A 25,021-nucleotide genomic window follows, 5' to 3' on the forward strand; every position below is an offset into this window, starting at 1 on the left:
ATATGTGCTTCATCGATTTAGAAAAGGCATTTGACAATGTGGTTTGGGACAAGCTGGCGACTATTGTGAGGGAAAAGAGAGTGAACTGGAAAACCAGAAGACTTATAAACTCATTATACATTAATCAAAAAGTTTCAGTTAAAGTGAGAGGAGAAAGTACAAACTGGATCAGACTAGGGAAAGGAGTAAGACAAGGATGCTGTTTATCACCTACTCTTTTCAACCTGTACTTGGAAAATATGATTGACCAATGCTCATTAGATGACAAAGGAGTAGAAATTGGAGGAAGAAGAGTAGGATGCTTGAGATTTGCTGATGACATGGTCCTTCTAGCCACAGGGGAAAAAGAATTACAGCATTTGGTGGACACCACTGCAACTAACTGAAAAAAATATGGAATGAAAATTAACACAAATAAAACAAAAGTATTGGCAATAGGAGGGAACAAGGAAATAAAAATTGTGCTGAATGGAGAAACACTAGAACAGGTGCAATATTTTAAGTATCTTGGAAGCAGGATAGACACTGACTGGAAGTGCACCACAGAAATTAAAACAAGGATAGCAATGGCAAAAGAGGCGTTTTATATGAAAAGGAGAATCTTCTGCAGCGGTCTGGACAGAGAACTCAGAAAGAGACTCATAAAATGTCTTGTATGGAGTGGTGTTCTATATGGCGCTGAAACATGGACTATGAGGAAAAAAGACCGAAAGGCTGGAGGCTTTTGAGATCTGGACATGGCGGAAGATGGAAAGAATAAGTTGGATGGACAGAGTAAAAAATGAAGAGGTACTGAGAAGAGTGGGAGAGAAAAGACAGTTACTAGATGTAATAAAGAGAAGAAAAAGAAATTGGATTGGGCATATATTAAGAAAGAATGATGGACTGATAAAAACAGTTTTAGAAGGTTATGTAGAAGGGAAAAGGAAGAGATTCCAGATACTGGATGACATGATGGACGGTACAACATACAGCAGCCTTAAGAAGGAAGCAATGGATCGCAGAAAATGGAGAGGCAAAGGACCTGCTAATATAGCAGATAACTTATGATGATGATTCCTGTACATAGCCATGAAGATAAATGTACAGACACTTTGACAAGGATGAGAGATATGTGAGAATAAGATTAACGTACCAAGACCAAAGGAACTTCAGATTGTCAATTGTCAAGTTACGTAATGTCTACTCTTTTTATTACTATAATAAATGTGTATGAAAATTAATCAAGTTCTGTTTAAAGTTGGTCACTGTCAACCTGCTACTCTAAGCGTGCAAGTGGCATTTCTATCGTCTGACCTAACGGCAGAAGATAAACACGCCACGATAAGACCACGAGACATATTGCTGACACTCTCCTACTTCGTTAGAGCGACAAGTCAATCTGATGGTGTGTGAACCGAAGGTCTTACAGTATGCACACCACAACTTGGTTGGTCAACACAGGGACGGTTAATGCTGTTTGCAGGTAACGCTGGAGTTGTAGCCTGATGACGTTCCTTATGTGCTCGATTGGAGAGATATCTGATGATGGAACAGGCTGAGTCAGCATGTCGAATCACTGTAGAGCATATTGAGTTACAACAGCGGTATGTGGGCTAGCGTTATCCTGTTACAAAACACCCCGTGGAATGCTGTTGATGGATGGCAGCACAACAGCTCGACCCAACAAACTGGCGTACAAATTTGTAATGAGGATGCGTGAGAGAACCGCTAGAGTGCTCCTGTTGCCATACGAAATCGCACCCCAGATCGTAACTCAAGGTGTAGGTCTAGTGTGTCTAGCACGGAGATAGGATGGATGCAGACCCTCAACTGACCACCCAACCAACACAAGGCTATCACTGGCACCGAGACGGAAACAGCTTTCACCAGAAAACGCAACAGACCTCCACCCTGCACTCCAATGAACTCTCGCTTGACACTACTGAAGTAACAAATGGGGGTGGTTTAGAATGCGCGCTACAGGACGTGTGTCTTGGGGCTGTCCTTTGAGTAACCGATTTGTAACAGATGTTTGGCTCACTGTGTTTCCGAGTGCCACGTGGCCGTCTTCTTGCGACCGTTCGTTCTTGTGACCACCGCAGCTAGCAATCATGCACAGTAGCTACATTCCTGTCGCGTCTTTATGCAGTATCACACAGAAGGAACATCCGATTTCTCTAATCCCTATTACACAACCTCGTTGCAACTCAATAAGGCGTTTATAATGGCGTCTTTGTCGCCTTGAAGGCATTCTTGACTAACGTCGATTTACTACATCCAGTTTCAAACGTAACTATCGCTCACGACCGTTACAGCACGTATTGCTCTAAATCTGAATAGACATCTTTCAGATGTAGAAAATCTCCTTCAGAGTTTCGTTTATGTCGCGCAACTCCCTGGTATTGCGCTTTTTTTCCTGTCAGTGTACGTAGCGGATCTCTTCAGTATTTCTTCGTTTATCTTTTAATGAGATTTTATCAGTGCGTAAGTGATTTATTTTCAACAGTGTACAGATTTTTGATTTTTATTTAATAATCAGTACATGAAGTTGGAAGAGGAGTTTATTTTTAGAATTTGTGAAGAGTACTGTCTACTTTTCGCACGTCTGAAGTGCCTTAATCCTACTGTGGTAGCAAGTTGGATTAATTTAATGCTGTCAGCTCGCCTATTTTACGACCACTTTTGCGTTAGAACAGTTGCAATAACAATAGTTTTACGGTAGGTTCCTCGACAGTCAGTTCACGCGAGCCAGTTTATCAACATTAAAATTATTGAGGTACAGCCCTCGGAAACTAATGGTTGGAAGAAAAGATTACACTGCAATGTCCTGTCGACAGAGGTCATTAGAGACGAAATACAGGTTCGTATTACGGAACAATACGTAAGGAGAATCGCCAATGACTTTATCAAAGCAATCATCCCCGCATTTGGCCGGAGCGGTTTAGGGCAATCATGGAAACGTAAATCTGGATAGCTAGACAGGTATTTGAGACGTCGTCCTCATGAACAGGAATCCAGTGTGCTCATCACTCGCTGCCCTCTGTCAGATAACTGGAATTCTCTCATTCAAACACAAACAGCACAAAATACGTGATCCACCGCATGCTCCATCTTAAAATGATACATAAGTTACGTAGCAGTAGACACAATGTTCGCCATTGCAATGCCCACAAAAAACTGCCAACATTACCTGCTAGCCCATTACTGTTTAAGCAAATCATGCATCTACTTGTATCGACATTTTTATGCATGCGTTTAACTTGAGGTACGAGTATTAGTGACTTCCTCAGCAGTTCTGAGATAGACGCCCGCATGTGCATGCCTTCACCTGGGAACAGCTTGGAATCGAGTGGACACTTCACGTTTTGAGTGCGTGTGCGACTAGGGCGTTGTATGTTAGCGTGTACATTGTCCTGCTCTTACTGAGCTTCCGAGCAATCGCGGCGTCACCCTTGAACGCCGCCTCTTCACAATCCCGTTGGAAGGTCGCTCTCACGTCCCTAGGGATGCAGGTGAGGAAAGGGTTCATCGCCGCCAGCGTTTCTGTGAAAAAAGAAGGGCAAGCATTGAAGTCTTTGCTCAATGTCTCTAAAATAACCACCCACTCTTCTTTACACACTGAACTCAGCGTTCTCTAAACACTTTCCGTACAGCAGATCAAGAATTACAGGCCGTTTTAGCCTTCTAAAATTTATTTCAAGCGTTCTTTGAGATGTGATCCGTCTGTACAAATGAATTAAAGACTTATTAAATTTTCCCCGAGACATTTAAGTCTCATATTTATCTACGATAATTATGGAAGTTGAAGAAATGAAGCCGGCGGGAGTGGCCGAGCGGTTCTAGGCGCTACAGTCTGGACTCGCGCGACCGCTACAGTCGCAGGTTCGAATCCTGCTTCGGGCATGGATATGTGTGATGTCCTTACGTCAGTTAGGTTTAAGTAGTTCCAAGTTTTAGGAGACTGATGACCACAGCAGTTAAGTCCCATAGTGCTCAGAGCCATTTGAACCATTTGAACCATTTTTTTGTTGAAGAAATGAATTAAAATTTATGCCACGGACCTGGGACTTTTGCTTTCTATGCAGAAATGCTGACCATTTCCACACATTTCAGTGTAATACTTAATTTTCACTCTGTAGGCTGTGTGTTTTGCCAACTGCCACTGTGTGATTTTCGTTCGCGGGTTGTGGTGAGGTGTATGAATATAATTTGATGTTCGTTTATTATGTGTTATCCTGTTGGTGCCGCTGTACTATGTAGAGGGAATCTACAATAAAGTTATTTAGGTAAAAGTGCATTTATGACGTCCGTAGCTTTTCCGTTGCATGCTGCTGTTAGTTTGTACATTCACTCACGGGAATTGAAAACGAATCATGAGTCAGGTGCAGATAGCCATTGAGATCTCTTTCGTAATTTCGTGTGCTTCGTAAATAAAAATTATTAGTATTTTGTTTTAGAAGGTTGTAATTTAACCACACTGTTGGATTTTCTTTAAAATCGGAAATAAGAGAAATTAGGTTACATTACGAGTTGCTACACATGAATCTATTACGATAATATTTTCAGGTTGAGATTCGTTGGTTTCATCAACTCACAACCAAGCTGTCACATTCGAATCTACCCTAAGCGGCTGTTTACGCTACAGATTAGTCTCGATTTTCAGTCACTAAAGGAAAATGAAAAATCAGTGGAAAAACTTAAAATTCATAACAACCAGATAAGTGAAAGGTATTCTGACGTTCTCCATATCGAAAACAATTTTAATCAGTTTTTATCTTCTGCCGAAAAATCAGATTCAGCGATTCCCATTGACTGCTGTATGCAGTTAACCGATTGGCTACAACCAACTCAACGAATTTCCAACCTTTGCAAACAATAAGAGAGCCACCGACACTGTCAGTGCACTTCAGCGTTTTTTAATGTGTAGGCGATGGCAGGTTAAGTAGACATTAAGTTGTTATTTATTCTGGTTATGTTTAACATTTCCATTATTGTTTTAGTAAACAAAATGATGATTAGTTGTTGATTTGGTCACTATTACCTTGTTCATTGCAAGGGTTATTTGTATGTGAAAAATCTCCTGTAATGTTAGCACGTTTGTATTGCAGTTTATCATTCTAATAATTTTCACACTGTATTTCTTGTTAGAAGCTTCAGGCCAGAGCTTTGTTAGGTGTTTAGCAAACCTGTTTTCATAAAATCACAAATTTGCAAGTAGAACAACATAGTAAATTAATATTGCAAACATTGTACTCCTAAAAGTAGTGTCTTACAATATTAGTTTGTAAGGCGATGGTATTTTTCCTTCATACATGTAGTATACCCTTTTGTTTGCATATTTTATTCGATATGGGATAGTGACTGTCGATGGGTGATTGGGTAATTGATTGTTTCTTTGGTTGTTACTGGGTAGCACCACGTACTGATATTTGTCTGTAGTGTTGCATGCCTGAGATTTGAGCTGGACGCTGACCGCACTGTGCCGTGGTCATTAGGCTTTCCTGTGAAAGCAGCGATATGCAAGAAGGAGTGTAGAAGAGAAAACGTGTTTTTCACAGAGAGTGATATATTATTCTAAAGGGAACAGAGATGGGGCAACAACTTTATAGCCAGCAGGCAGTCTCCCTACGGTGGGCCCGATGACCTTATGCTGGACTCACCACTGCCCTTAAAAAATATCTGTGGGAACAGCCAGTTGCTGGAAGCCGGGGGTGGAGAGCGATAGCATCTTATAAGGGCAGGGGTGGGGAGGGGAGGGGAGGGGAGGGGAGGGGGGTATCCTTCGAGTATGAAGCAATGCGCAGCGGTCACGAAAGGCAGACACGAGCTAGCATTTCGCAAATCACCTCACAAGAGGTGGCGGGGCCACATATCACACCAAACAGCAGAGCAGTGAATTTGATTGCTAAAGTTCTCAGTCGTGGGAGGAGTTTTAGAAGGTTCTGGAACAGTGTTCTGCACGGAGTATGAGCGACAGGCGACTGACTGGCAGATTCATGACCGTGTATTGGGAGGCACTGCTTTTGTAATGGGCGCAGGGTTTCATTGTAGAGAGAGCACACGTGTACGCCACAAGCCTCGCTGGAAACTGGCATAGGGGATTGAGAGACTGTCCTGCGGGTGTCTAATGGGGACACGTCGCGCAAGGAGCAACTTAGACTTCGCTGACAAGAACATCTGAAGAGTCAGGAGAGAGGTAAGTAGTTTCTCTGTAAGCACAGTGACGATTCTTTGCTTCTCTGTGGAGTTTGCGGCATATGAACTACTTTCTCACGAACCAATACACGAGTGGACTTTATGTTCCTGGCTTATGAGCAAACAGAAATCGTGGGTCGTGATCTGTGTCATACTAAAAGTAGTTCAGCTCTAGGAGTTTACAGACTGTCTCTTACCTCCACTGTGTGTATAATTTATAGGTACGAAACGGACATCCTCTGCACGGCAGCAAACAGCATCAAGCAGATCGACGCTGCAGAATGACTACTTCTTGCAGCATCAATCGGTGATATACATGGCTCGGCAGATAGGGAAACTGTCACAGTAAACGTGTTAAGTTCCATTTGTTTCTGCTCTGGGCTCTTTGCTGTCAGTGCCGGTCAGGGTAGGGGCATTCTGTTTCAGGGGGATTATCGATGTCGACCAGTTTAGTGTGTCCGTCGGATAAACAGGGACGCGATTTTCAGAAAAATCGCAAATGTTCTACCGATTTCAATGCCAGCGTAAGAGTGGGATTTAACATACTGTATACGATCTTGCATTTTTCTGTTGTTTGAAAATAATTTAACAGTATATATTTGTTTCATTGTAGCAGGATACTTAGCCAACAATGTCGATCTCGAAAGCAAGTTGGAGCAGAATATTCTGACGACTAGATATCGAATGTATTCCTTTAGGTGTAGGTTGTCAATGGAAAGGCTGTTTTTAATTCGCTTATAAGCATGATATTTCCTTTGGACAACCACACACACATACATACATACATACATACATACATACATATGCCAAACGTACACAAACAGCACTGGTTTTTACAAGACTTTTGTATTCTTATTGTGAAGTAATTTGTATGGAACATTACATGACAAATTTATTATATAAACAGATGTATTAAAGCCCACTGAACATGCTTCTACATATGGAGGAGAGAAAAGTACGTGACATAAAACAGCCTTCATTTAGTTCCATTGATGGACCCACTCAAAGAATGTAGAAAAGGAAGAACTACGAAAAACATAAAAATGAAGATATTACAACTATGTCAGGCATTTTCCTTTCAAGATATACAACCTTTCAAGCATGTCAGGTTCAGTAAAACGTAAAATGCAATTCCAAGTTACTCAGTGTAAGGCCGCAACAGTTCCTTCATAGCAACAAGGAGGAAGTTTGAAGAAGAAACTTTCTTAAAAAGCGAAATCAAATTGCTCGATGCCAAGAACGTGTGTGACATTATTTGCATTTCTCAGACTTTATGTCGGGTTAAAAATGGAAAGTGACGTGGACCTTGATCAAGTGTGACTTCCTTTTAACTGTGTGGTACATGTTACATCGCATTTAGGAACTTTCGGGCATTTGAACATGTATCAATAATTACAGATTTCTGTAGTTGTATATATACGTTTGGATGTAGCTGTACTGCGTTGATGTACTGGTGGATATTGTGTGGTATGACTTCTGTAGTTGGTAGTATCATTGGTACAATGTCAACTTTATCCTGATGCCACATGTCCTTGACTTCCTCAGCCAGTTGCATATATTTTTCAATTTTTTCTCCTGTTTTCTTCTGTATATTTGTTGTATTGGGTATGGATATTTCGATTAGTTGTGTTAATTTCTTTTTATTGGTAAGTATGATGTCAGGTTTGTTATGTGGTGGTGTTTTATCTGTTATAATGGTTCTGTTCCAGTATAATTTGTATTCATCATTCTCCAGTACATTTTGTGGTGCATACTTGAATGTGGGGACGTGTTTTATAAGTTTATGTTGTAAGGCAAGTTGTTGATGTATTATTTTTGCTACATTGTCATGTCTTCTGGGGTATTCTGTATTTGCTAGTACTGTACATCCACTTGTGATGTGATCTACTGTTTCTATTTGTTGTTTGCAAAGTCTACATTTATCTGTTGTGGTATTGGGATCTTTAATAATATGCTTGCTGTAATATCTGGTGTTTATTGTTTGATCCTGTATTGCAATCATGAATCCTTCCGTATCACTGTATATATTGCCTTTTCTTAGCCATGTGTTGGATGCGTCTTGATCGATGTGTGGCTGTGTTAGATGATACGGGTGCTTACCATATAGTGTTTTCTTTTTCCAATTTACTTTCTTCGTGTCTGTTGATGTTATGTGATCTAAAGGGTTGTAGAAGTGGTTATAAAATTGCAGTGGTGTATCCGATGTATTTATATGAGTGATTGCCTTGTGTATTTTGCTAGTTTCTGCTCGTTCTAGAAAGAATTTTCTTAAATTGTCTACCTGTCCATAATGTAGGTTTTTTATGTCGATAAATCCCCTTCCTCCTTCCTTTCTGCTTAATGTGAATCTTTCTGTTGCTGAATGTATGTGATGTATTCTGTATTTGTGGCATTGTGATCGTGTAAGTGTATTGAGTGCTTCTAGGTCTGTGTTACTCCATTTCACTACCCCAAATGAGTAGGTCAATATTGGTATGGCATAAGTGTTTATAGCTTTTGTCTTGTTTCTTGCTGTCAATTCTGTTTTCAGTATTTTTGTTAGTCTTTGTCTATATTTTTCTTTTAGTTCATCTTTAATATTTGTATTATCTATTCCTATTTTTTGTCTGAATCCTAGATATTGATAGGCATCCGTTTTTTCCATCGCTTCTATGCAATCGCTGTGGTTATCCAATATGTAATCTTCTTGTTTAGTTTGTTTTCCCTTGACTATGCTATTTTTATTATTTTTATTATTATTATTATTATCGGAACTGATGATTAGCATGATAAAGAAAACATCACAGGAAAAAAAAACACGAACAGTTTCTAAACAAGACGTTGAAGAATTAACTAAGAAAGAAACGACTGTTAGAAAAAGGGCCCCGCCACATCAACGAGACAGACTACCAGTACACGGAAAATTTGATTGGAGAAAGAGAAAAAATTCTAACAGTGTAAGAGAAACAAGAAAATACTCCTATATATGTATAATCCGAAAACTAGTGAAGAATAAAACGAGAATCATAATCATGCCAAAGAAAGACCACAGCAGGAAACTTCAGATAGATACCACAAAGAAATTAAAAGAAAAAAATGCATTCCAGCAACATCACGATCACCAGAGGGAACACAACAGCACTATTCAATAAAGAGCAATATACAAACGAAACCAAAGAATTCAGCTCTTTAAAGATTGTCTCTTAACTGAAATCTTGTCCCATGGTATATTTGCTGACACACCAACAACAACGTCAAGGACGTAAAACATGGTTTATATTCACGGGGAACGACAAACAATATGTCACATACAAGGTGTATGAGGCTAACACTGAGCGACCTGTCAAATCTGTGTTGTTCTTGTATAGACTGCTGTTTTAATCTCTTCCAGACGCTTAAACCGAGTTTCAACTCCGCACAGGACCCACGTTATTTTTGATAGTGCCATCAGCTAAGTTAGCTTTTTGTTGTTACGAAAATGGAATATTGGAATTTAGAGCAACGTTATGCCGTTAAGTTTTTTGTTGAACGTCAGGAATCAACGTGTGTGTGCCAATTGAAAAGTTGAAACAGGCGTGTTGATGACATTCCTTACAAAGAACATGTTCTTCCCTGGCACAAATTATTTTTGTAAGGCGGAGAACACATTTAAGAGGAACCTTGCTCAGGGAGATCTTCAACGAAACCGACGAACGTTTGCGTGCTCATGTGAGATCAGACCTTCAGGCCGAACTGTCAACTAAACGTTTTACGAAGATGTCCTTGAAACGATCAGGGGAAGTGTGAATCGAGTGCAAGCGGACATTGTAGAAAAGTGGATGCTGCAACGTGACAACGCCTCATATCACACGGCCACTTCCATCACTGATTATTTGACTTCAAAAGCATTCCTGTTGTTCCACTGCCCTCCTATTCACATTGTGGGTGTCGTTGTGACTTCTCTTTTCTCAAATTTGCGATGGTCTTAAAAAGACGTCGTATTGGGATTCTTGAGAAAATTCAAAAGAATGTGTCCGACATGTTGATAGAGCTACCAGTTGAAGCCTTTCAGAGGTGCTATAAAGACTAGGAACAAAGATTCCACCAGTGTATAGCTGCGAAAGGGAACTATTTTGAAAGGGACAGCATTGTGGTTTGAAAAAATAAAAAGTTTGATAGACAAAAAGTCATTATTTTTCTCGAAAAACAAAGAAAGCACTGACGCTCAGAAGCCAATCGAAAATACACAAATGAAAATTTCCATGAGTCATCTCACATTTTATGAATGCAGCATGATACTACATGGCAAAACAAAAAGATGGTTGGTTGGTTGGTTAACTGAGCGAGGTGGGAGGGCGAACAGGAAATAATGAGAATATTACGCAATAAGCAACTGAACAGTGAGAAATGCAAATAAAAAGCTTACCCATTCCACGTGCAGCTTAGCAGATTTATTCGGACGGAAATTGTAGACAATATTAGTTGAAGTGAACTGACAGATAAATCCAATAATATTAGAGAAATAACTGAAATCCTTAAAGTCATCAAATCATAAAATTATTTTATACTGGAAAAGAAGTACTACAGAAAGACAGCCTTCTAGCGGGATCCTCAACATCTGAAGGATTGGCAGAAATTTGCATGAGCCATATAAAAAAAGCAATATTTCCTACAAATTCAGAAAGAAATGACAATTGGTGTAAGTTTGTGGATGATATAATTTGTATGGTAGACGAACCAGAAGAGACTGTGTCAGGAAGACATGAACAGTGTACATAAGAATATCCAGTTCAGACATAAAAAGGAAAACAAATACACTTCTTGGGCACAACAACAGACAGCAGTCTGAATACCTGAAATGTACAGAAAGCCAACAGCAAAATACACCAATACATATCCCATATGAAACTGTCTGCAAAACCACATACTAGCAGCTCTTTAACGTATGATACACAGGCTGAAAGTCCTGTTCAGTTGAGAAAACTATGCCAAAGAACTAAAAACAAATGATCCATAGCCAAAATAAATGTAACAACCCTATGATAAAGAGACACCCACAAATCTAAATACAACAAAAAATGAAAATAAGTAGGACATAAGCACCACAAAACTTCACAACCAACAGACACTATATTATGCACAAACAAAGAGCAGGGACGATCATGAAGTGACGAAAAAAGGTACACACTTACAAAAGCAAAACGCAGATAATAGCAATTATACTGAAGAAACATGCATTACACATAGCACACAGGCCAAGAGAAACACTCCAGTCGTAATTACAAGGACCAGTCGGTAAACCAGACCATTACCAAGGAGCTGCTGTCCACCAGATGAAGTTTCGAAATTTCAAATCAATTCTTCTGGAATGAAATGCAGAAATTTCGAACCAACATACAAAAAACACATGAGCTGGCAGTATGGACAGCCATTCCACCTTTAATAAACACCTAATAAAACTTTGCATTAACTATTTGGCGTGGAACAGGATATGAAAATTATTAGAATGATTTATTAGATCAGGAAACTCCCAACATTACAGGAAACCTTTCACATACAAAGAACCTTTGCAATGAACCAAATATACGATAGCTATTCGGAAAATAAGTCCGACTGGTCGCGAAAAGGAGACCACTGTGAAAATGAAGAACGTGTTATTTGCAACAGTTTGCTACAACTCCCAGCTACTTATCTGCACAGTCGCCGATCTGATAGACACCTGCGTAGCGTTTTACTAATTTTCCAATACCCTCGACATAGAAGGCAGCCGCCAGTGCATTCCACCGATTGTCTACGCTGGTCTACAGCTCGTTGTATGTAGTAAAATATTGTCTTCATAGCCAGCAGAGATGAAACCAAGAAGAAGCAATTTACAGGCTGTACTGTGGGTGATCGAACACTTCCCATCGAAAAAGCTGCTGTAGCATATCCATTATCCATGCAGAATGCGGCTGACAATTATCTGTAAGAAGGAAACGCATGACAGTTACGTAAGCTGTATAGCTTCAGGCGAAATTTCTCTCCAGGCCTCTTTCTTGGCGCGAGAGATGATTTTATAGGCATCTTTACTTGCTCACTGTGTTCTCAGAAGTATGGAGAACGACATGCCGCCATCAATGGGAGTAATAGAGACACTACCCAACACATCTGTGCAAAGCTTCATCGGATTTTTACAGTGGTTTCCATTTCACGACCGATCTTAACTTACTTTCGGAAAAGAAGCCGACCTTGCCTAGACTATTGAAAAGGTCAGAGGTGGCAGTTAGTGAATGTTCCAGAGATACAGTGGACAGCTGCGAACACAGACTAAGCAGTACCAGACCAAAGCAAAACAAAACCAAATCCACACTGCATCTGTCTTGTAGCAATTGGCAAAGTGGTCAGCGTATGTTCACCAATGGGGCGGCTGAAATTTATGTTAAGGAACTAACCCTTCCAGTCTAAACACACTGAGTTCACTCAGTGAGTCTTGTCAATCTCACCTGATTCCAGGTACAATCATCATTGAGTATTTTGGTAATCACATTGTTACCTCAGGTGGTCAATACTCTACCAGTATTACTGGCGCAATTGGTCTTTCGGATTCTGGGGCGCCCAGGTTAAAATGTAGTGTGATTCAACTGAGGAAGTCTTCAGAGAATGAGATTTTCACTCTTCAGCGGAGTGTGCGCTGATATGAAACTTCCTGGCAGATGAAAGCTGTGTGCCGGACGGAGACTCGAACTCGGGACCTTTGCCTTTCGCGGGCAAAGGTCCCGAGTTCGAGTCTCCGTCCAGCACACAGTTTTAATCTGCCAGGAAGTTTCAGAGGAAGTCTTGAAACCAAAACAAATACACTAAACATATTGAAACACGGCGGTGCCTTGCGGGCAGGCCACTACCGTGGTAATACCTGTCAGGCACTTCCCCTTTTATTTTGTTTTAGTGGTTATCGTAAATTTAATTTGCTTTTGGTATATCTAAATTTTCCCCGATTGATATTAATCTGATGCACTATTAGGGTTAGGGTAAACCATTGATTGATTTCACTGCACTTGCATGACTTGAGCAGCGTTGTGGAATTAAACTTTGCTAGAGAGACAGATTTTTGCACACTGGAGGTGACCATTGCATCAGGAGCAGCTTTAGAACTCTCCCCAAGCATCAAGCGAGTTCGCGGAAGCTCCTAATTGCTAGCGTCCCTCTGTAGTCACCGAAACTGGCAGTGGGGCTTGCAGGGCAGTGCTTTATGGGCCACCATTCTGGCGGTCGGCCGTGTTCCGAAGGTGGCCGAAGGTGAAATGACACTTTTTTAGAAACTGGCGGCGCCGGGAATCCTGGCTCCGACCTAACCGCCTTAATAGCCAGTGGACATGCTGTGGGAGTCTGGTCTCCTTATCCTACATACGAATCGAGGTAAAGCGGCGTCGGGCTGCCGCCCGGCTAATGTGTTTACAACAAGGACAGCGTACCTTGTGAGACAGGATGAATTTCTCTGGATGCTGCGTTTCTTAGCTGCCGCAGTGCCTCACCAAAACGCCGCCCATTACATCACTTCATGGACGAGACTGAGCTTGAGTTCACTGGGAAGCTTCCCTCATCTTCTGAAATGCACTGGGGGTCAGGTTGCAGAACTCCAAGCATGATGTGCTTTTTTTTTTTTTTTTTTGGAGAACAGAGTGTACTGCACTGCAGTGATTAGTTCTGTAATATGGGGTCTCTCTGCTAGAAAATATGATTGTCAAGGCAACCATATCTGGGCCATGATAGGTTTATTCAAGATCATCAGGGGGAACAGCCGTTTTTTTGGGAAGGTTTTGAGCAATGGTACAGGCTAGGACTTGCTTCTCGATCATTGCGGAATGCAGCCGTTAGAGCTCTTCCGTTTCTATGGGGATAACAGTTAATTGTTAACACGTCTGAACACCCGGGCGAAACTTCATATTTTCGTGGACGTGAAACAATCATCGGCAAACGTGGGGTTATCTCCGACAGTACGACGCGCAACTGACTCTAGCAGCTTCGGCAGCATCTCGTCTTTCACTGGCTATATCGGTAATGTCGCGCAGCTTCAGCAAATTCAGAAGCCTATCAATCGTTTTCACTACCATCTTTTTTTGTAGCAGCCTTGTACTCTCAGTAGTCACTCCCAGTGTATTTGATGCTTAATTGTATCTTGACACGAGAGACAAATCACTGGAACGATACAGCAGTGTGTGCCTGCCTAGATTGGCACTCTTCCACTCTCAGTAGCCAGTCTCATCTACATGTCAATTCCAGTTAGGTTCCAAAGTTCTTTGCCAACCAACCTGAGTTCCTGTTAATGAGCTGTCATACAGTTAAAGTTTCTGTTTATATTGTTCCATAAACTTTCGGGCGTGCAGCCCCATAAATTCAGCTTCTTCTAATATTTCGGCTGAATACCATCCAGCCATCTGTAGAGTGAGCCGAGGTGACAAGCGCCCAAGCACTTGCTCCATCCTTTTAAACCAGAGGATCGAACCACTGTGTATGCGGCCAAAGATACACAAGATATATCTTTGTTCTCTCTTGACCTTTATATTCGTTAATAAATCTCTTTGTGATAACGTAGAGCCTTGTTATTAATATTTCAACGACACTCATTCTCTACGGTATCATTTATTTTTTTGTCGGTTTGAAGGCGTTAAATTAATTTTATGTTGAGTCAGTCATCTCTCTAGGTGATCCACACAGGGGCCACTATTTAACGTACGTCATAATTCCTGGCGCAATTGATAAACGTGGCACCTCTTTGGTGTGATGGTTACGACCTTTTAGTCGTTTGGCAGACGGAGAACTGCCGCCACCATAGGCTAGCTTGCAATATAAACGCTTTTGCAACCAAGTTAACTTTATAAATTGGGAGATACATGAAAAGAACAGAATATTCACATTTTGGCACTTAAACACGAATGACGGACAGTAACACCATGGGTGTCAGCAATTATCGTCTTTTAAAGTAAAACTGATAAAAGAATACTTAATAATACACCACATCTTGGAGTTGCTTTTGCGGTCTCAAAAAATATTTTAAATTCAGTAATGGAGCTACAAACCATTAACAATAGACTAATGACAATTTCTCTCAAATGTGCAAATAAAGCACACACTTTAATGCCCATATGCGAATCAATGTGGATAACTGCAAAAAACCTAAATTAGTTAATGAAGCTTGTGATTCGTTAGAATGAATCATCTCGAAAAATTCCCCTCATACCATATTAAAATTTTAATGGGTAATTTTCATGCTCAATTAGGTAAACAGAAAAAATACACTCCTGGAAATTGAAATAAGAACACCGTGAATTCATTGTCCCAGGAAGGGGAAACTTTATTGACACATTCCTGGGATCAGATACATCACATGATCACACTGACAGAATCACAGGCACATAGACACAGGCAACAGAGCATGCACAATGTCGGCACTAGTACAGTGTATATCCACCTTTCGCAGCAATGCAGGCTGCTATTCTCCCATGGAGACGATCGTAGAGATGCTGGATGTAGTCCTGTGGAACGGCTTGCCATGCCATTTCCACCTGGCGCCTCAGTTGGACCAGCGTTTGTGCTGGACGTGCAGACCGCGTGAGACGACGCTTCATCCAGTCCCAAACATGCTCAGGGGGGGGCAGATCCGGAGATCTTGCTGGCCAGGGTAGTTGACTTACACCTTCTAGAGCACGTTGGGTGGCACGGGATACATGCGGACGTGCATTGCTCTGTTGGAACAGCAAGTTCCCTTGCCGGTCTAGGAATGGTAGAACGATGGGTTCGATGACGGTTTGGATGTACCGTGCACTATTCAGTGTCCCCTCGACGATCACCAGTGGTGTACGGCCAGTGTAGGAGATCGCTCCCCACACCATGATGCCGGGTGTTGGCCCTGTGTGCCTCGGTCGTATGCAGTCCTGATTGTGGCGCTCACCAGCACGGCGCCAAATACGCATACGACCATCATTGGCACCAAGGCAGAAGCGACTCTCATCGCTGAAGACGACACGTCTCCATTCGTCCCTCCATTCACGCCTGTCGCGACAGCACTGGAGGCGGGCTGCACGATATTGGGGCGTGAGCGGAAGACGGCCTAACGGTGTGCGGGACCGTAGCCCAGCTTCATGGAGACGGTTGCGAATGGTCCTCACCGATACCCCAGGAGCAACAGTGTCCCTAATTTGCTGGGAAGTGGCGGTGCGGTCCCCTACGGCACTGCGTAGGATCCTACGGTCTTGGCGTGCATCCGTGCGTCGCTGCGGTCCGGTCCCAGGTCGACGGGCACGTGCACCTTCCGCCGACCACTGGCGACAACATCGATGTACTGTGGAGACCTCACGCCCCACGTGTTGAGCAATTCGGCGGTACGTCCACCCGGCCTCCCGCATGCCCACTATACGCCCTCGCTCAAAGTCCGTCAACTGCACATACGGTTCACGTCCACGCTGTCGCGGCATGCTACCAGTGTTAAAGACTGCGATGGAGCTCCGTATGCCACGGCAAACTGGCTGACACTGACGGCGGCGGTGGACAAATGCTGCGCAGCTAGCGCCATTCGACGGCCAACACCGCGGTTCCTTGTGTGTCCGCTGTGCCGTGCGTGTGATCATTGCTTGTACAGCCCTCTCGCAGTGTCCGGAGCAAGTATGGTGGGTCTGACACACCGGTGTCAATGTGTTCTTTTTTCCATTTCCAGGAGTGTATAAGTGGGTGGATTTCTTGCACATAAATGGAGCAACCAAAGTGGCTAAAGACTTGTTGAAACGTGCAAAAATTTTAACCTTAAAATCATGTCAACACATTTTAAAAAGAACCTTACTGAACAAAAAACTTGTGGACTCACAGTAAATTTATTGGAAAATTTCAAATCGATCATGTAACAGTTTCATACCCTAACTACAAAGAAATTTTAAATGTCCAAGTTAGGAAAAGGTGTACTATTGGTTCTGATCATTATATAATGTGAATAAAAAACTTCAGCCTGAAAAACTCTTCAAAACAAAAACCGTTATCCTGAAATTTGACCCTACTGAAATAATCCTAACTCTAACAAGTGAACTTGACAAACAACAGTCAAACCGTTGGCAAAGCCTAAAAGGAAAGTTCATCAAAACAGCACAAAATTTAATTCCACTTCAAAAGAAAACACCCTTGGTTGAACGCAGTTTTTTAAACAGCAGCTAAGTCTACATACTAGGCATTAAAATGGTATAGTAACAATACTGAACATACATACGACACCTTTCGAACCCTCAATTAATCCCACAGACTAGAAGGAGCTTCAAAAAGGCCCAACTTTTAAAAATTGGGAAACACTTCCAAAACAACAATACAAGAATCTCTATAAATGATTTAAAACAGAATTAACCAGTTACCAGCCTCGAAGTCTTTGCCTCAAAAATAAGAACAGCAGTTTGGGTCTTAAAAACCAGGAAAACTAGAAGGTACTTGCTAATTGTTTTGAGAAACTATTTAACTGTCCAGAACCAGCATATAAATTCCATCAGCAGCAAACTAAAAACACCAACACCAACACTGCAGAACCTAACGAAATCGAAATAACTAAACAATTTAAGAGACTGAAAAACAATCATCCAGAGAAGAGGGTATAATTGCAGAACTACTGAAATCGGGCTGGCCTTTACACTATAAAAGAGATCACTCAACTAATAGGACATTGTGGTGAACTGAGAAAATAGCTGAGGATTGGAAAACTGCCCTACTTCATCCACTACATAAGAAATGGGATATAAGTGATATTAATAATTACCAAGAAATCTCTCTTCTCCCGGTCATATGCAAAATTCTATCGCAATATTTACTTTATTGAGCCCAAGAACAGTTAGAACCTAAAATTGGTGAATACCATGGAGGCTTTAGACCAAACAGGTCCTGTCCAGAACAAAATGTTAATTTAAACTAATCCTTAGGCACCAAAGAATTTCTAGTAATAATACTGTTTGTACATTTGGGGATTTTAAAAAGGCCTACAGCGCAGTTGATCATGAACCTCTTTTCCAAATTTTAAAAGAACAAGACTACATAATGACATTCTTACACTGATTAAGGAAACGTTAACCTTCACTAGCTATAAAGTTAAATTCATGGGAGAAATTTCTGAATCAATTGATGTAAAGACTGGTGTTAGACAGGGAGGTGGACTCCACATTACGGTTTAATCTCAGAATAGTGGGAGCAAAAGACGAGTCAAAATATAGATCAATCAATCAATAGAGTTAGATAGAACTAATATTAGAGTAGATTTCCTCGCCTTTGCAGACGATCTGGCAATTTTAACTACAGATGTTACCACAGCCCAAACACAAATTAAAACTCTCTAAAAAGTTGCAGAAAAAGTAGGACTACAAAAATCATTCGGAAAAAAAACGGAATATATGATATGCAACAAACAAGCACCGAAGTTTTTGAATACGAAATGTGGAAAGAAAAGTGTTCCTCAGTTTAAATACTTGGGGGAATTCATAGTAGAAAAAGCTGCAAATGAAGTTCGCTGTCAAGAAATGGCAACTGCATTCAGATTAACACAAAATATTTATGATAAAAGATAACTTTGTAAATCCTATATACTTAGGTAGCATGATTCTGAAAAGATTGCCAGTATCCACAAAGGACCACGGTCCATGTTGTGGCAAACAAAGACCTCTGAAGAGCAATGCAGAAGGCAGGGGAAGTGCTTAAAATATACCATAGCTCAGCAATGGAAAAAACCTCTACCGCTCCACTGGAGAATAATGCTGTTGATGTGCTATTTGGCCATGAAGGGACCAAGGATGAAATTTGTAGCATAGGGTCCCTTGCTGCCAATGGGTTATGGCAACACACACACCTTCTGTGTTCCATTGTGTGGTCGGATCCAGGGCCTCGGGTCACCGAAATCTCTACCTCGGCCATGGTAGTGGAACAGGTGGGATCTGGTGGCGTGGGGGCCACCACAATCACCACCTCCTTGGAGAACTACCTCTTATCTTTCCTTAGATGATTTGGATTAATGCAAGGGCTTCTCTGAATCAGTTTCAGGTAACTATGATGATCACGAAGTAGTGCAACGAGCAGCTTGTGGCTAATTCAGCCACTGGCTCGTGTCCAGTTGTAGACCGGCAGAAACCTTGGAATGAGAACCAACAGGAAGACGATTTGGCTCCAGCTGGAAGCTGGGGACCGATGGCCTTGGCAGGTGGGAAGGCAGTGACCCTGAAGTAGCTGTAGGGGAAGGAGAAGCAGCAAGAGGAGAGCCTCAAACCATCAAGAAGGGTGGTGCAGGCTTGGTTGAGCAGCCCTGACTCCCTCTGTAGGAGGTGTGATGGGTGGGGGTACCGTCGGCAAAGCGACAATGTCATAGCTGCAGCATATGTGCTGCTATACATGCTGGGTCAATCACTCATACTACTTCTTGACCTCTTGGTAAGTTACTTTGTTCAGAGTCTTATATTCCTTTATTTTCATCTCTTTCTGGAAAACAGTGCAATGGGGTAAGCAGCGAGAATGCTGGTGTCCACAGTTGACACAAACGGGGGAAATGGACAAGGAGTGTGCGAATGCAGTGGTCATCCAAAATCTCTGCACATACAGCTAGCATTGCAGTGCAGAGATGTGTGCCCGAATTTCAAACACTAAGCACGCTTGGGGACATACAGTTTCGCCTCACGTTGGTAAACAATCACTTTGACCTTTTCAGGCAAAGAATCCCCCTCAAAGGCCAAGATGAAGACCATGATAGAGGCCCTACTGTCATTTGGCCTCCTACGTACACCCCATCGCTCCAAGTTGACACATAGCTGAACATCGGATTTCAAGAGCAGGACTCAGTGAAAAATAATGTCCTGAACCATACTATGACTATTTTGGGGAGTTTGTGTGTTTTGTTTTGGTTTTAGGGCGCAAAACTGCTATGGTCATTAGCGCCCGGTCTGTGACTTAGGAAGCAGTAAAAAACCGAAAATGGAAACCAGCAGCAATGGGAACGAAAGTCATAAAATTGGAGAAACTAAAAGCAGAAGGAAGGCTTAAAAATCCACTACAGAAAGGGGTTGGTTGTCCCCAAAAACAGCTTCAAATGACTGACGTCATTTCACTGGTACTAATAAACTCGAGAACGCGGTCAGCTGAGTGCGTGTCATCTGCTAAAATCGACGATATATCAGGCAAAAGCTGTAGACGGGAGCGTAACGGATTAAAATAGGGGCACTCAATTAAAAGGTGTCTTACCGTCCACAGCTGAGAGCAGTGGGGACAGAGTGGGGGAGGATCGCCGCTTAAAAGATGTCGATGGCTAAAAAGACAGTGCCCTATCCGGAGTCTAGTTAAAATTACCTCCTCCCGACGACGCGTTCGGGAGGAAGAGGTCCAAGCACAAGGAAGAGCTTTAATGTCCCGCAATTTATTATTGGGAAGTGTCGACCAATGCGTGTGCCATAAATGAACAACACGTCGACATAGAACGCTCCGTAGAATCGATTGAATAGCTGGCCGAAGAAGAGAGACTGCAGCCTTGGATGCAATATTGGTCGCCCCATTTCCGCAGATACCAACGTGTCCCGGGAGCCAGAGGAACGCCACCGAGACGCACCCCAGGTGGAGCAAGCACAGACAGTCCCGAATCCGGTGGATCAGAGGGTGCACAGGGTAAAGAGCTTGGAGACTGAGGAGAGAGCTGAGAGAATCTGAGCAGATAACGTAGTGTATCCGCCGATGGCGGCGGATGTAGTGGACAGCCTGGAGAACAGCGTGAAGCTCCGCAGTATAAACCTAACACTGGTCGGGAAGCCGAAAGTGATTTGGGGTGTCGCCAACAATATAGGCACTCCCTACACCTAACGATGTTTTCGAGCCGTCGGTGTAAATAGATGTGGCGTCTGTCATTTGTGCACATAGAGCAGCAAATGCCCGACGATAAACAAGTGAAGGGGTACCATCCTTGGGAAATCGACAAAGGTCTCGGAGCAGGCAGATCCGGGGATGGAGCCAAGGCGGTGCTGTACCCCAAGTTGTCAAGAAGGTTTTAGGAAAGCGGAAGGAAAGAAAATGGAGCAGTTGATGGAAGCGGACTCCCGGTGGTAGTAGGGAGGAGGGGCGGCCTGCATACCCTACATCAAAGGAGGCGTCGAAAAAAATGTCATGGGCTGGATTAGCAGGCATGGAAGACAGATGGCTAGCATAACGACTCAGAAGGACTGCTCGCCGATTGGACAGCGGAGGTTCAACAGTCTCAGCATAAAGGCTTTCCACAGGGCTGGTGTAAAAAGCTCCAGACACTAAACGTAATCCACGGTGATGGATAGAGTCGAGACGCCGAAGAATAGACGGCCGAGCAGAGGAGTGGACTATGCTTCCATAGTCCAATTTCGAGCGCACTAAGGCGCGACAGAGGCGGAGAAGGACCACTCGGTCCGCTCCCCAGGAGGTACCATTCAGGACACGGAGGGTGTTGAGGGATCGCAGACAGCGAGCCGAAAGATAGGAAACGTGGGAGGACCAGCACAGTTTTCTGTCAAACACAAGACCCAAGAATTTAGCGACGTCTGAAAACGGAAGGTTGACAGGACCTAGCTGTAAGGAGGGCGGAAGAAACTCCTTACGTCGCTAAAAATTAACACAAACGGTCTTACTGGGAGAAGAACGGAAGCCGGTGTCGACGCTCCAAGAGTGGAGGCGATCGAGACATCCTTGAAGACGTCGTTCAAGAAGGCTGGTCCGTTGAGAGCTGTAGTAGATCGCAAAATCGTCCACAAAGAGGGAGCCCGAGACATCAGGAAGGAGACAATCCATAATTGGATTTATAGCAATGGCAAACAGTACAACACTCAGCACGGAGCCCTGGGGTACCCCGTTTTCTTGGGAGAAAGTACGGGACAGAGTAGTGTTCACCCACTCCCTAAATGTGCGCTCTGCCATAAATTCGCGAAGAAAAAGAGGCAGCCGACCTCGAAAGCCCCAAGAGAACAGTGTGTGGAGGATGCATGTCCTCCAACAGGTATCGTATGCTCTCTCCAGATCAAAAAATATTGTTACCGTTTGGAGTTTCCGGAGAAAATTATTCATGATATAAGTGGAGAGAGCAACAAGATGGTCAACTGCAGAACGATGCTTTCGGCATCCGCATTGGGCGGGTGTTAAAAGACTGCGGGATTCCAGCCACCAAGCTAAACGGAAATTCCCCACACGCTCCAAAACCTTACAGACACTACTCGTGAGAGAAATGGGGCGATAGCTAGAGGGGAGATGTTTGTCCTTTCCAGGTTTCGGAACGGGAACGACAGTAGCTTCCCGCCATCGTCTGGGAAAGGTACTGTCGGTCCAAATTCGATTATAAAGGCGAAGGAGGTAACGCAGACTATGGGTTGATAAATGCAGCAACATTCAGACATGGATACCAGCCGGTCCTGGGGCGGAGAAGCGAGAAGAAGAGTGTGCATGTTGGAGTTCCCGCATGGAGAAAACAGTATTTTAGCTTTCGCGATTTTGAGAGGAGAAAGCAAGAGGTCGCACTTCCGCTGCACGTTTCTTCGGGAGAAACGCTGGCGGGTAATTTGAAGAGCTCGAAATCTCAGCAAAGTGCTGACCCAATGAGTTAGAAATTGCGACGGGGTCCACTAATGTATCATGCGCGACAGTGAGCCCAGAGACCAGGGAGAAACTAGGCGCGCTTGAGAACCGTCGAAGCCGACTCCAAACTTCCGAGGAGGAAGTGAAGGTGTTAAATGATCTAATAAAGAATTTCCAGCTTGCCTTCTTGCTATCGCGGATGACACGACGGCATCGCGCTCGGAACTGCTTATAGCGGATACAGTTGGCCAAAGTAGGATGGTGGCGGAAAACGCGGAGAGCACGTCGCCGCTCACGTATTGCGTCACGGCATGCCTCGTTCCACCAAGGAGCTGGGGGGCGCAGGGGCAATTCGGAGGTGCGTGGTATTGAACGTTCCGCAGCTGTAAGAAGAACGTCGGTAATATGTGTGACCTCATCGTCGACGCTGGGAAAGCGACGGTCATCGAATGTCGCTAGAGACGAAAAAAGTGTCCAATCGGCTCGGGCAAACTTCCAGCGTCGCGAGCGCATATATGGCAGTTGAGGCTGCAGTCGAAGAACACATGGAAAGTGGTCACTCGAGTGTGTATCATCAAGGGCGAACCATTCGAAGCGCCGAGCTAGCGGAACAGTACCGACCGAAAGGTCCAAATGAGATAAATTTGTCATGGAGGCAGACAAAAATGTAGGGACCCCAGTGTTGAGGCAAACTAGATCCGCTTGGTGGATTACGTTTAGCAAGAGTGAGCCACATGGACAAGGATGTGGAGATCCCCAAAGCGGGTGGTGGGCATTGAAGTCCCCAATCAGCAAATAGGGGGATGGAAGCTGACAAAGAAGATGAAGGAGATCAGCTTATCCCATTGGTGTGGACGATGGAATGTATACAGTGCAAAGAGAGAACGTGTATCCAGAAAGGGAAAGACGGACGGCGACAGCTTGGAAGGAAGTGTTTAAGGGGATTGGGTGATAATGGAGAGTATCTTGGAGAAGAATCATAAGTCCTCCTGTGCTGGAGTGCCTTCAACAGAGGGGAGATCAAATCGGACTGACTGAAAATGGGGGGAAAACAAAGCGGTCGTGGGGACGCAGCTTTGTTTCCTGAAGACAGAAGATGACTGGCGAGTAGGATCGTAAGAGGATCGACAATTCATCCCGATTGGTTCGAATGCCGCGGATATTCCAGTGGATAATGGACATAGGGTGAACAGAAAATGGAGGAATGTGACGAAGGTTGCTATCAACTCAACGACTGCTCAGAGCTTGCGACCAACAGCAAGGAATGGCATTCAGCCGAAGGCAGAAGATCCTGATCCATAGGTTGTTCAGGAGCAGCTCCCGCCACCAGCGATCGGCCGGTTGATCGGCCGCCAGCAGTGCGCCTCGGCGACACAGAAGACGGCCAAGGGCGATTTCCGCCAGGTGGTGCTGTAGAGGGGACACGCCTTGGCGGAGGAGGAGATGAACTGTGTTTCTTTGTAGCCTTCTTAGAAGTATGATGTTTAGATGAAGGAGGAACCGATGGTTGGGAAGTTGCGGTATTGACTTGGTGTTTGACTTTTGGGCTCGAGATTTAGCAGAACCCGTCGAAGGGTGAGCCAGAGAGTGGGCAGGCGAAAGTGGTGAGGTTGAACGGGCTATCTTTGCGCTGGCCGATCTGACGACTGTGGCACTAAAGGTGAGGTCGCAAGTCTGCATGGCCGCCTCCTTTGTTGGTTGGTAGGTTGGTTGGGGGATTAAAGGGACCAGACTACTATGGTCATCGGTCCCTTTTTCCAAAGACAAAGAACACCCACAGAGAATAAAAACGAGGAACAGAAGAAATCACAGGCGATACAGAACAGGAGAGACTGAGACAAAGACAAGACAAAACGAACGAAAACCACATAGAGATTGACGGTGGTTGGCCGACCATAGAAATAAAAAAGGAAAAGCCAACCACTTAGAAACACATTAAAAAATCAGTGTAAAATCATAGGCCAAAGGCCAGAATCAACACAAAACAATAAAATAAAACAGAAACACTCAGATTAAATGATAAAATCCCCCTGCCCGAATAAAACGTAAAACTAAGTCAGCCATAGCGCAGTCGTCTGTTAAAAGGGCAGGGAGCGTATCAGGCAGCGCAAATGTCTGCCTGACCACTGCTAAAAGGGGGCAGGCCAACAGAATGTGGGCCACTGTCAAAGCCGCCCCGCAGCGACATACAGGAGGGTACTCCCTGCGCAGTAAATAACTGTGTGTCAGCCGGGAGTGGCCAATGCGGAGCCGGCAAAGAACTACCGAGTCCCTGCGAGTGGCTCGCAGGGATGACCGCCACACAGCCGTCGTCTCCTTGACAGCACGG

At 43.6% G+C, this 25,021-nt stretch overlaps 1 protein-coding gene across 1 annotated transcript in view; it reads right to left on the bottom strand.

Annotated features, from left to right (window-relative positions):
- LOC124613454 (juvenile hormone acid O-methyltransferase-like) overlaps positions 1-25,021 on the bottom strand; it is a 92,525-nt gene that overhangs the window by 13,626 nt on the left and 53,878 nt on the right. The window contains exon 4 of the mRNA XM_047142158.1: positions 3,406-3,525. Coding sequence (XP_046998114.1) covers positions 3,406-3,525 — 120 coding nt within the window. The remainder of the gene's footprint in view (positions 1-3,405; positions 3,526-25,021) is intronic.

Source organism: Schistocerca americana, chromosome 4, assembly GCF_021461395.2.
Source record: "Schistocerca americana isolate TAMUIC-IGC-003095 chromosome 4, iqSchAmer2.1, whole genome shotgun sequence".
Classification (NCBI taxonomy): domain Eukaryota; kingdom Metazoa; phylum Arthropoda; class Insecta; order Orthoptera; family Acrididae; genus Schistocerca; species Schistocerca americana.